This window comes from Octopus bimaculoides, chromosome 1 (genome assembly GCF_001194135.2).
Source record: "Octopus bimaculoides isolate UCB-OBI-ISO-001 chromosome 1, ASM119413v2, whole genome shotgun sequence".
NCBI lineage: Eukaryota > Metazoa > Mollusca > Cephalopoda > Octopoda > Octopodidae > Octopus > Octopus bimaculoides.
In genome coordinates, this window is record NC_068981.1 from 128,689,687 (window position 1) to 128,704,034 (window position 14,348).

Genomic DNA, 14,348 nt, shown 5'->3' on the forward strand with positions numbered 1-14,348 from the left:
GGGGGGGGGGTGTATTTCCTGTGAGAAACTTTTTTGCCACAAGATTGTCTGGCTGCAAAGGAAAGTAAATTTAAGTGAATACTGATTGCAACCTCTGAAGAAATACACCATGCCAGTTTTTACACATGTTTTTCCTGTAGTATCAGCTTTCTCCAGGTTTATTCTTATCTTTTTCTCCAAAGATCAACTAATTTTCCTCTTGGTATTAGATCTTAGGTTTCTTAAAAACCACTCCAGCAAGCACATCATCATTATCATTATCATTGTTTTAATGTTCAATTTTCCATGCTTGCATGGACTGGACAGGATCTGTTGAGATGGATTTTCCTTGGCTGGATGCCTTTCTTATTGCCAATCCCTACCCTTTTCCAAGTGAGGTGATATTTTCCCAAAACCAGATGTTTTCATGGAAGACTGGAAACAGAAGACACCACGTGCATAGCAGCAAAACTCATTTACAACTACAGTGGCGACTCATAGATAAAATTGGTGGGGGTGCTACATCAGAAAATTTTTAGCTGTTGTTTTAATATTATGTAAAAGGAAACAAACATATAAAAAGAAAATTTATGCATAAACTTGATCGGTTCATGTTTTAGCCACTGACGGGTAGGGTGTTTAATTTTTTCACTGAACACTGCCACAAATTCCCTCTTGTTTTTCAAAAATCCTCCCTAAATCACAAAATAAGGGGAGGAAATGTGCCTATTGTTCAAATCCTGGCAGCAACACTGAAGCTGGAAGCAGGATAATAATCTAATCCTACACTTTATCACTTTCAAGCATATAAACACGTTTTTAACCACAACACACACGGAATTAAAAAGAAACACTACCTTTCACCCAGCACTGTCGTTCATGCAGTGCTGTCTCTCCCTTGTGTAAAGCTTCCTATCCTGGACATGTGAGCATGCATACAACAGCCAAACACTGTGTCGCTGGAACTGCGAAGCACACAGTTCTATACAAGGATTTTTGTATTTTTTCGTAAACTAGGGGATGGCTACTGACATTAAACTTAAGGATTATATAATGTACAAGTATAAAGAAAGAATTAAAGAAAAAAAGGACTCATTATGTTGAATGTTATCAATAGTATCGACTAGAAATAGGGGGTGCTGCAGTTCAGAAGTTCCTATACACAAGTCACCACTGTACGACTGCCAAATGATGTCAAGACTAGGAGACAGCAATGCACACACACAGACACACATACACATGAACAGTATGAATGAAGACAGTTGCATCAAGAAGTGCCAATCTCTAATTGTGGAGGAAATGTGGAAGGGACAGACCCAGAAAGACGTGAAACAAAGTGGTGAGAATGGACCTTCAGACATTGGACCACACAGAGGGGCTGACAAGGGACTGAGACTTGGCAGTTTGCTGTGCTTGATATCATGGTTGACCTTGCATACAGATATGTCCACTGCATCCCTCTCCAGCTGAGCATTCCTAATCTTGTTGGTTCATGGGTGCTGGTGCCACATAAAAAACACTTTTACCAGTGTCACATAAATGCACTCATGCTGCATTTGGCATTAGAAAAGGAATCCAGCTGTAGAAACCATGCCAAAACAGTCATGGAGCCTGGGAAACTCTTCAACTGGCCAGCTCCTGTCAAACCATCTAACCCATTTCAGCATGGAAAACAGATGTTAAATGATGATGAACAGACAGCTTCTTTCAGTTTCTGTCTATCAAATCCACTCACAAGGCTTTGGTCAACCTGGGTCTATAGCAGAAGACACTTGCCCAGACTCCCATGCAGTGGGGACTGAACCTGAAGCCACGTCATCGGGAAGCAAACTTCTTACCACACAACCACACCACTCTATACATAATTTTTATTATAACCAAATCACACATTACTAAGATACAAGCAATTAGTGTGGTTTATTAAAAATTAAAAACATGACTTTCTACAGCATACAAAATATAAAATACTTAAATTAAAATACTTAAATTAAGGAAAATGAGATTAGGGCTTCATTAACTCAATGAATATATTATGAAATAATTGGTGTTCTTGTTGATTTAGTTCTATCTAATAGGTATCCTTTCACTGACCTACCAACTTTAGTAGAAGATAGTAAACTCTGCAATTTGTCAGTTGGTCAGTTTATTGGCTAATTATGGATTTGGTTATAAATGTCAACAAACTTCATATGACTGAAAAGAAAATCTAACCTTTTCTGCAATTTCTCTCTCCACTAAAATATTTCTACAGCTGACTTGAAGTATGTTAGTCATCAAATCCAGAGTTATTGAGTGGTTGCTGGTCAATACATTCTGGTATTTTACTTTGAAAATAGACATTTGTAGATATTTGATACCTTAATGATTGGAAGGGATCTAAGCACTGTGCTTAATGTTATTTTCATGTCCGAGGAAGAAGGCCATTGTTGTAGCTCATAAACAGCCTTTTTGAATTTGGAACCTGGAGAGAATGATTGAAATTGATAAGACTAAGGATAAAGTTTGAATTTGGAGTCTGTGAATTGAGTGAGTAGTACAGAGAGCTGGGAATGGTTTATGAAAGCCAAAAGTATATGTGGTTCTTTCTTAAAATAGTGTATTATGAATTGAAAACTATGAACTGCTCAGATATAGAACTTAATGAAAAGTAGAAAAATAAACTCTGTTATATAGGTGATAATAATTTATATTGACTGTGACTCCAGTGATAGCATGGATCCTTGGAATGTAATCTTTGATGTGGGTTTTCAGCACATGAGGAGCCAGGCAAATTCAGTGGGGGACTTCATGAAGAGTCGATATTGTATGCAACAAGTAAATAAAGGGATAAGTTAATTACATCAACCCCAAAAGGATGAAAGGCAAAGTCAATCATGGCAGAATTTGAACTCAGAACATAAAGATGAACAAAATGCCACTAAGCATTTTACCTTGTGTGCTAATGTTTCTGCCTTGGCTCTAATTATTATTAGAGTATTTAAAACTTCTGGGTCAGCAGAGGTACTGAGTTCTATAATTTCTTCAATCTTTATTTAATTTCATTTTACTCTTTCTGTATTTTTTATTATATTTAGTTATTTCCTTTTACGCAAATAGTTTCTTATTTTTCTTTTATTAAGTGGTATTTTTTAAAAGACTATTTAAGTTATGGACATTACTTTTTAAATTGTCCAACCTTCTTTCAGTTCTTCATCTTTAACATTCTCGTGTGTGTGTGCACACACATGCACTTTGGTATTATAATTGATAGCTGAGTGGAATAGCTATGTATCTTTCTATCATGTGTAGCAAGAATATTTTTTTATGCTGGGAATAGTTTACAAAAGCTAAGAGTATGTGTGGTCCTTACTTGAAATATGAATTATGAATTAAAAACTATGAACTGCTCAGATAGAGAACTTAATGAAAGTAGAATATAAACTCTGTTATATAGGTGATAATTTATGTCGAATGTGGATCTGGTGATAGCATGATGATTATCCAAAATGGCAACCAAAATACAACACTATGGAAGACTAGGTTTATAAACTTATGAGATAGAGTTTCATATTCCCCCTAAGTAACTATAGAATGTCTTAACCCTTTAGCATTCAAACCAGCCTTATCTGGCCCAAATATTCTACTTTATGTTCAAACTGTTCACATTTGGCTTCTCACACATACCTTACAATGTTATTCTAAAACTAAACAATCACATCATCATAATCTTGAAGCTTCAAGATAAAGCATGATTAATTCAAAATAATGTAAATGAATAAGTATTGCATTTGACAATAATCTGAATGCTAATGGATTAAACATTTACATAGAATGATATCAAGATGAGCAACTAGAAATTTGGGTATATACAGGGTGTCCCAAAAGTCACTGATGGGTTTCAATTTTTAATACCTTCCTTAAATTTACAAATAAATGCATGAAATTTTGATACAATATAAAGGACATAATGGAAATTAATATGCACAAGTCAAATTTTGTAACACTACTACATCACATGTGAAAAATGACATCGCATAAATGTCAGCCATTTTCAGCTTTGCATGCCCATACTCTTTATAAAATTTTGCACCATAACACCCTCAAGAGTTTCAAACCCCACTTCTCTATTTTCTTTATTGATGTTCGCCTTCAGTTGCACCAGGGTCTTCAGTTTGTTGACATAAACCTTCTCTTCCAGGTATCCATGATTGAGACCTTTTTGCACCCAGCCAGTCAAAAGTAGACCTCACACATGGTTCCAGTAAGATGGAGCAACTGCTCATACCACAAGAGAAACAATGCAGTTGCTACAGCAGTGCTTTGGAGAAAGAATAATCTCCTGCTATGGCAATGTCAACTGGCCTTCACATTCCCCAGACTTGACTAACCCAGATTTTTTTCCTGTGGGGATACCTGGAAGAGATGGTTTACGTCACCAAATCAGAGACCTTGGAGAATATCGATAGAGAAATCAGAGAAGTGGGGTCTGAAACTCTTGAAGGTGTTATGGTGCAAATTTTGGAAAGAGCACGAGCATGTGAAGCTGAAAATGGCTGCCATTTAAGCAATGTCGTTTTTCACATGTGATGTAGTGGTGTTGCAAAATTTGACTTGTGCATATTAATTTCCATTATATCCTTTATATTGTATCAAAATTTCATGCATTTATTTGTAAATTTAAGGAAGGTATTAAAAATTGAAACCCATCAGTGACTTTTGGGACACCCTGTATTAAGCTAAAATATTTGTGGTGGTAACTCTTTAAGGACAGTTATGCAAAACAGTCTTTCACAAAGTTTCTGCCTACCTCAAAGGATTAGATAGCTGAAGAATGACATGGTGTTGTGGATAACACAAAGTTGTGTAGTGTTGTGGATGATACAGCGTCACTATAAAATGCCGTATTTACCAGATGCTTGTCCAAACAGTTCTTTTCTATGGTAGTGAGACCTGACAAATGCATGTTGCTGGTCTACAGAAGTGGGAGGTCTTTGACTGCTTCTGTATTCATCATCTTCTCTGACCATGTATCTCACACTGCATTTTGAACCAACAACTTTATGCTCACTGCAATCTCTCACCTCCTAAGGGAACTCTTCCGACAAGGGGACTACAGTGGTTTGGTCACACATTGTGGTTTCTCCATATTGAAATCATCCAGAAGGCAATAGCACCAAATCCTCCCTTGGGTTGGCATAAGTGGAGAGATGGTCAGCTGTAGACATGGCTCACAACAGTCAAAACAGATATGGAGCTCACTTCTGGTCCTCAAGTCTTTGACATTCATTGCTGGAACTGGAAATGGCTTCAACACACTGCAAAATTGGCTGCCGACAGACATGCACGGATTGTTTTGACCCATGGCACTGAATGCAATAGGAGCCAGCTTAACCCCTCCCGGCTAAATGCCGTTACAAGACAAGAAGAGAAAATATGAGGTTGGGATAGGCCAAAGAAGGTTTAAAAGAGGATAGCTAGAGTAATGCTTTAAGAGATTAAATATCTAAGATAAATTATTATGACGACCTTCAAACATTAGGCCTCACTGAGGCAATGACTAGTGACCGAGACCTTTGGAAATATGCTGTGCGTGAGATGACCCGGCAAGCCAAATGAGACCATAACCCGTGGGCTTTGCCAGGGGTGTAGCCAGCCTACTTATGCGTACCTTTCCTTCACTGGACACTAAACTCTGCTTGCGAAGACCTGTTGAGGCAAATGAAATTGAAATCAAACCAAATTCAACGACTGACACCCATGCCAACCTTTCCTTCATTGGACACTAAACTCTGCTTGTGAAGACCTGTTGGGGCAATCAAAATCAAAATTGAACCAAATTCGATGACTGGCACCTGTGCCAGTGGAGCACTAACAGCACCATCCGAGCGTGATCATTGCCAGAGCAGCTGTCTGGCTTCCATGCCAGTGGCACATAAATAGCACCAATTGAGCGTGATCATTACCAGCGTCGCCTTACTGGCACTTGTGCCAGTGGCACGTGAAAAAACATTCCAGCGAGGTCGTTGCCAGTGCCACTGGACTGGCTCCTGTGTAGGTGACACATAAAAAACACCATTTGAGCGTGGCCGTTGCTGGTACTGCCTGGCTGGCCCTTGTGCTGGTAGCATGTAAAAGCACTCACTACACTCTCGGAGTGGTTGGTGTTAGGAAGGGCATCCAGCTGTAGAAACTCTGCCAGATCAGATTGGAGCCTGGTGCAGCCATCTGGTTCACCAATCCTCAGTCAAATCGTCCAACCCATGCTAGCATGGAAAGCAGACGTTAAACGATGATGATGATATTACTGATAGATGAGCAGTGTTTAGTTTTGATGCTATGATGTAGTACAGAATAAATCTAGATAGCCAATACTGTGTGCTTGAATTAAATTCAAGATTAATTTACAATGTTGGCAGAAATTTATTAGTTTATTCTGATGTACATCATAGCTTCAAATTATTGTTAATACAATAATCATTTTTCAAACTATAAATCTCATTTCTAATGAGAAAACAATTATTGATATTTACATGAGATAAGGCATCAAGCTGGCAGAATTATTACACCAGATGAAATCGTTAGGGGTACTTTGTCTGTCTTTACAATCTGAGTTCAAATTCCACCAGGGTTGGATTTCCTTTCATCCTTTTGGGGTTGATAAAATATGTACTAGTTGAGTCCTGGATTCAGCATAATTGACTTACTCCTTCCCCCCAAACCGCTGGCCCTGCGCAAAAATTTGAAATTAATATTTAAAAGCACCCACTACACTCTCTGAGTGGTTGGCGTTAGGAAGGGCATCCAGCTGTAGAAACTCTGCCAAATCAGATTGGAGCCTGGTGTAGCCATCTGGTTTCACCAGTCCTCAGTCAAATCGTCCAACCCATGCTAGCATGGAAACCGGATGTTAAACGATGATGATGATGAAGGTGGTGAGCTGACAGAATCATTAGCACATTAGACAAAATGCTTAGTGGCATTACATCTGTCTTTAAGTTCTGAGTTCAAGCTTCATGGAGGTCGACTTTGCCTTTCATCCTTCCAGGGTTGATAAAAGAAGTACCAGTTGAACACTGGGTGGGGTGGGGTGTGATCAATTTACCCTCTCCCCTTGAAATTGCAGGCCTTGTACCAAAACTTGAAAGGAAAGATATATTACAAATATATCCAGTATACATCAGCATGGAAAACCAAACATTACATTGATGATACTAAATCAATTTTATATTCAACTTGTAGCTTTTCTATAGACTAGCATTTCTTTTCTCTCCCTCCAAAGTTTACTTTTTTTCCTTGACTCTTCCTTGTTATACTCCAAGCTTACTGTACCAGCTAAAGTGGGGTTGGGTGCAGTATGTATCATTGCTGATTTTCTTCCTTGTAGTGGGTCATAACCTAAAGGTGTTCATCTTTAGCAACCAACTTGTGAATACAATCATAACAAGGCCTTACAGAGATACGGGGCTGAAACTTTCCTGAAGCTGTTCTTGGATGACATTTGTGTTGGTGTTCACCTTACATGTACCAAGCTACTATACTGACTAGTATAGCCACTACAAAGATATCAGAATTACACAACAACAATGAAAACTTATACATATAATCACAACATAAATATGCAGTTATATAATTAAACTTTATCACCAATGCTATGTGAAACATATTAATTCTGAACCTATTGTTGCAGCAATAAGCATCCAACTCACTCTCAGACATACACCAAGGTTGCAATGTAAACAAACATTATATTTCCAATTTTTCATACCCGTTTTCTTATTTCTATAAATTTTCTTTGATTAAGAGTATGACCCAAAACTTTAGATCCTTTTTTTTTTTTTTTCATTTCCCATATTTATTTTCAATCTACACATTCTTTGATTGTTATTGTCTCGTTTCATTTTTCTGCACTTCTTCCACCATGTGTTTTATTTGTCTAAATTCATATGTTGTTCATTTGTTTATCTCTTTACCTTATGATATGCCTCATTTTACTTATGCATATTTTTATTGATATATTGAGTGTGTTTATACACAAATTTGTACACCTGGGACATTATAAGAAATCTTTATTGTAATTCAAAGGAGATAACTACATACTTTGTTGTGTGTATTAGTTCTTCTTCCTTCTAAATTCAAACTTTGCTGATTGTAATTTTGTCATTTATCCTTTTAAGATGAATGATACAATTATTACTTTCATGTTAGAGTTCAAAATTACTCCCCTACAAAATGATAATTTGTCTGTATATTCACTTATTTATAAATTCAAACATCACTTTTACTGCATAACTATTTAGCAATGATAAGTCAGCTTAAGAGAGGTTTTGACAAAATACATAGATCTCAGTGACAAAATTAATATATTAAACCAAAGAATACATGTCATATATTGAAAATATGGCTACAAGAATTCCTTCTTTTGTTAGAGCTAGTTACAGTCATAATGATGTTCATCTCATGCATTTATTTACTAAAAGAATTGTGAGTCAATGAAGAAGTTTGAATACAGTCATTCGACCTGTTAGAAATAGTAGTCAAATCTCATAAAACATATCTCACTTACTTAAAAAAAAGAAGGTCATATTGGATAATGTCTTGGGTGCACAATGTCTTAAAAAATGACAGGATGATCTCAGCCATAACGTGTTTGCTCATAGGCATCTTCAATCAGAGTTACCTGGGATCACATAACTAAAACTGTAAATGAAAATAACAGTACCCTCTTTGAAGGCACAAAAGACCTAAGGGCATATTAGAAGCAACTTAATTTCATCAGTACATATTTTAAAAAATGGATTTAGTGCATTAAAGTATGCAATATAGGCCCAACTTTTCATAAAGGACCCGGGATAATTTTGGTGGGCATTGTTTTGGAAAAAGTACATCATATATGCTATCAAATATGATATTTATCCATAAATAATATTGATAAATACTAGAAACTCTAGTTTTCTTTCAAATGTTTTGAATATTTTGTCACTCCATTCAATATTTCAAAACATATTTAACCCTTTAGTATTTAAACTGGCCATGTACAGCCCAACTATTCTGTCTGTTTTATGTTCAAACTAGCCAGATCTGGCCTCTCACATCTACCCTACACTGTCATTCTAAGAATAAACAACCACACCATTAAAATCTCAAAAAGCTATGACACAGTGCATGATTAATTGAAAACAATGTGAATAAATAGGCATTACATTTGACAGTAATAGGAATGCTAAAGAATTAATTGCATTGTTTATAAATAAAATTAATTTTCTTTATTGAAATGTTGAATTATTTTTCTAACACCTTTTGATTTATAGATCAAGGGAAGCAACTCTACCTATGGCTTTCTTATGCCAAAATGTAATTCGGAAAATATATACTGTATAAGCATATACTATAGTTCTTCATTCATGTGAGGATGCATCATCGGTGTTGTGCCGTGGTGACACTGGGTTCTCTGAGGTCTTAGAGCATACACCCTTATCTCTGGTGTAATATCGCTTAAATTTCTTGCATTTGCTTACAGTTCAAGGGAAGCAATTCTAGATATGGACGATTATTTAAAAATCGTTATTTCTTAATAACATTTAAAAAATCGTTTTAATGATTTTTTAACTCTATATTATTTCTTTTATTTGAAGTAGAAAATAAGCCGAAAGATATTTACATAATGATATATATGTATATATTATTATGTAAATATAAATTATATCGTCATCCTCACTTTACGTCTATTTTTCCAGTTGGATCTTCTCCACTGTAGTGTCTGGTCACTTGTTGCTGTCCTTTGTTATCTTTGTAAGGTTCAATTTTTGCAACGTTTATCCATGTTTTCTTCTTCTGCAGGTTCCTGAATATTATAAATTGATATGTGTGGTAATATATATGAAGACTACCCTTCTTGCCAACCAGGCCATTATAGTTCTTGTGCATCTGTGGTTTACAATGGATATGCTGTATAAACACAAATTTCATTTGGTGTACCTATTGTAAACTGGACGTACAAAATAAGTAGGGAAATCATAGGCAGGCTGAAAAGGAAGAGAGATTTGATAAATGGCAGGTGCAAGGGGTCAATTAGCTGTAATAGAAAGCATGGAATAAATTACTTCAGATATCCAGAAGACTCCCTAGAAGTACTGATAGCTTCTGATGTTTTTATGAGGTGATTTAATTAGCAGAAAGTGGGTAGTTTAAGGTGGCAAGCTGGCAGAAACGTTAGCACGCCAGGTGAAATGCTTAGCGGTACTTCGTCTGTCTTTACGTTCTGAGTTCAAATTCCGATGAGGTCGACTATACCTTTCATCCTTTCAGGGTCGATTAAATAATTACCAGTTACGCACTGGGGTCAATGTAATCGACTCAATTCCTTTGTCTGTCCTTGTTTGCCCCCTTTATGTTTAGCCCCTTTTGGGCAATAAAGAAATAAGAAAGTGGGTATTTCAAAGGTCTAGTTGTTAGAATAAGAATGAGATGAAAAAGGTTCAAGATACTATTGCTTCTGTTAGCAACAAAAGGTTTTTCTCTCAAAGTGACAGGCATGATTCTGTATGGTACTGAGATGTGGCACTGAAAGTGGAGGAGGTGTGAAGGCTGGGACAAGAATACAAATGAGCTGAGATGAAAAACTGAGTGTTAGAGGAATCGGAAACACTACTAGAGAAAACTGAGCTGGTACAGACCTGATGTGTATGGAAGATAGCGCAAAATAAGCACATGCTTAGTGCATCAAGGGAAGGTAGGGCACCACAGAAATGGTAAATGATTTATGGCATGAAAGAAATCACTTTAAACTTGCTAAAATAATATTTGGAATATTAGCTCTACTAAGTATAAAAGCAGATGCGTTACATAAGATTCATTTGAGGCTCTGATCAAAGACTTGGCAATTAAAAAAGTAGGAGGAAACTTTTCAGGTGCAGACCAAATATTCTATCTGTTTTGTAGTCGAACCAGCCAGAACTGGCCTCTCACATCTATCCCTCAGTATCATTCTAAGAATAAATAATCACAGCATTAAACCTGGCCTTGTGCCAAAATTTGAAACCAATATTATAAGTAGGCAAAGCAAAACTTATGTTTTATAAAATATATAATGTATACTTATCTGAGAATTTATTGGTGTCAAGTTTACATTCCCTGTAAGCAATACATTCCATAGCTCTACATTTATAAAGACCAGTAAAATAAAAAAATAAACATTTGTTATTTGAAAAACAGGTAAGGTTTGGGTGACAAGAAGGGCCTCAATGCATCTTCATTGAATCCATGCCAGCATGGAAACGTGAATGAAAATGAGCAAACAAACTGTGTGTCTTTGTTCTATGAAAGAACTAATTGGTCATTTCTCAGTTTGGAGAATCTCATTACCTCTTTTCAAGAAAGCTGTGCTCATCTGACAGGAAGTGTTTAGGTTGCACTTGGATGATGCCCTTGTGTGGAAGGTTTGGAGGTGTTAATGGAGACATCATCTATACAATTCTTTCTACAATGAACAGAAGGCCTTAAATTTTAGGAGAGCAGGCCAACGAATTACATCAAACCCAGTGCTCAACTGGTACTTGTTTTATCAATCCCAAAACAATGAAAAGCAGAGTCGACTTTTGCAGAATTTGAACTCAGAATGTAAAGCAAGGAGAAATGCAGCAAAGCCTTTTGTCTGGCATGCTAACAGTTTTACTTGCTTGCCATCTTAGCATCATTTGTATTATAATATATCTTATTAGATGTGCAAGCAAGAAGGTTGTTAATTTACCAATTCAAGAGTGTAGTATGTTACCCAAGTGTTGATAGAGTATAAACTGGAAAAAGTACAAACAACATGTGCTGCAATAGTGTGATCCGACAAGAGGCTACTATTCCAAGAGCTGAATGATGGATGGCACCAATATGCTGTCAACTTAAGAAAGTGTTGCAGAGAATTCAGAATGGTAGAAAATTTTATTCCATGTCAGCAACATATATATGTATTTATATTTAAGACAAGGGGATAAAATTCATGAAGAGTTGTGTTGAAGTCATTGAAGATATTAACTTATATGTGTGTGAGAGAGAGAGGTGGGTTTAAACTTTAAATCTTAAACGTTAACTATATTAGGTGTTTTAACGGTATTCCAGTTCCACATAATATACTGTAGAATGTGAAATATGATGATGTTAATATAAGTAGGCAAAGGCAGTGAGCTGGCAGAATCATTAGCACACTGGGTGAAATGCTTAGTGGCATTTCATCTTTCTTTACATTGTGAGTTCAAATTTCACCGATGTTTACTTTGCCTTTCATCCTTTCAGAGTTGATAAAATAAGTAGCAGTTGAGCACTGGAGATCAATGTAATCAACTTAGCCCCTCCCCTGAAACTGCCGGCCTTGTGCTAAATTTTGAAACCAATATTATAAGGTGGCAAGCTGGCAGAATCATTAGCATGCCAAGTAAAATCCTTAGTGGCATTTCCTCCATCTTTATGTTATGAGTTCAAACTCCACCAGTGTTGGCTTTGCCTTTCAGGGTTGAAAGTTGAACACTGGGGTTCATTTAAGCAAATTAGTCCCTCCCCTAAACCTTCTGGCCTTGTGCCAAAATTTGAAACCAATATTATAAGTAGGCAAAGTAAAACTTATGTTTTATAAAATATATAATGTATGCTTATCTGAAAATTTATTGTTTACAAAGCATGAAAATAGATTTAGGACAGACTGTTATCTATTTCAGATAACATGTAGTGTTAAAATAAAAAATAAATAATATGTTCTAAGCTGATGAGATACTGTTGTTTTACCATTCAACCACATATAGCAGTGGTACTACCTGTTATACATAATTTTTCAAACATGTCTATTGCCACCAAAATAACACATTGTGTAATGTTGTACTCAATATACTGTATCTGAAGGAACATTTTCATCATTGGCTTGCTGAATTTAGGGTTAAACAATAACAATTGCAGACACTTCTACCTATCTTCATGCAAACACTTCTATATCCAGCTATCCATCCATCCATTCATCTGCACAAGTCTCTCTCTCTTTCTCCCTCTCTCTCTCTCCCTTTCTCTTTCCCTTGTATCAAGTGAATTCCTTTATTCTAAACTGAGGTTCAATGTAACACTCTAACCTCCTTGCTGTAGTGGTGGGGCAGCCCTATTAAAGATCTCTCAATTGGCCGAGAGATTAGATAGTCATTTGCTAATGCTTGAAATCAAGTTTCTAATTACAGTGGGGTGATGGTTTGAGCTCTTGTGGATGTATACTGTTTCCTCATTAGGCTTCCTGTACAAATAATACTTGCCCGTATTCAGGTCTAAGGTTACGTCCAAGAAATCGACCACAGTCAGATTGGTCACTGTTATGGACAAGCTGAATTCCTTGGATATTTTTATCAAGTCCTTCCTAAACTTGTCCATGGCATGGCCATTCATATGGCTTGAGATAGCCAGTCTCTCGTCCCTATAGAGGGCCAACCTATGTGGGTGAGTACATCTCTTGAGGGTATCCAAGATGTATAACCCAACAAAGTTAGTGATTTCAGCCCCGTCAAAGCTCCCCATAGAGACATCAAACAATGGATCACCTTTCTTCACCCAGAAGGAATCATCATGGACCAGAATTGATTTTCTGGCCTTCATGATAATCCTGATATCAAGATCACTAATGCTGGTGTATTGCTCAGCAAAAGTTAGGGCCTTCAGAAGGAGGGGCTTAGATATGGAAGGGTGGAAGTCAACAATGTCAAACCAGATGAATCTCCAGGCTGATTTATTCTCGATACCATGGAACCAATTGATCACGGCTGCACTGGAGTGCCATTGAGTCAACCCTGTAGCCCTTCTGATAATTGGAGTTGACAGTATTGAGAATACATTTGCTAATGATACCCATTTCACTTTTAGAGGGGTTGATCAGCCTGCATTTGGGATGGGAGAGGAAGTTGAGATTATAGTCCTTAAGTGTAATATATGTATATATGTATATATATATATATATCATGGTCCTTAAGTGTAATATATATATATGTAGTGAAACTACCTATCGCCATTAGATACAAAACTGCTATCGCCATTCTTCTCATTTAAATATAAACAAACGCGAACGTAGGGGAAAACATTAACCTTGTCATCACGTGACTGATCATTATTCGAATCGGCAACTTCTTCGAACCTTTCCCGCCAGAACGCAAACTGACCAATCACGGCCCCTAATAAGGTCACATGATAGAGTAAAATTCTGAAGCCATTTGGAGCCCTCTTAACGCTATAAATAGATCAACTCATACCCCACAAATTTGTCTCGGTCCAGTTTCTCTTTGAGAACTGTTCCGTGTACCACACGACAGCAGCAGCAGTTCCAACAACCACTTCAACAGCTTCGTCCAGCCAACGATGACCACCGCCGTCGCCATATC

General features: G+C 36.8%; 1 protein-coding gene across 1 annotated transcript in view; it reads left to right on the top strand.

The window, feature by feature from the left end:
* LOC106870825 (transmembrane protein 231) overlaps nucleotides 1-9,224 on the top strand; it is a 28,681-nt gene extending 19,457 nt beyond the window's left edge. The window contains exon 7 of the mRNA XM_014917048.2: nucleotides 7,266-9,224. Coding sequence (XP_014772534.1) covers nucleotides 7,266-7,437 — 172 coding nt within the window. The 3' untranslated portion in view covers nucleotides 7,438-9,224. The remainder of the gene's footprint in view (nucleotides 1-7,265) is intronic.
* Nucleotides 9,225-14,348: the final 5,124 nt, after the last annotated feature.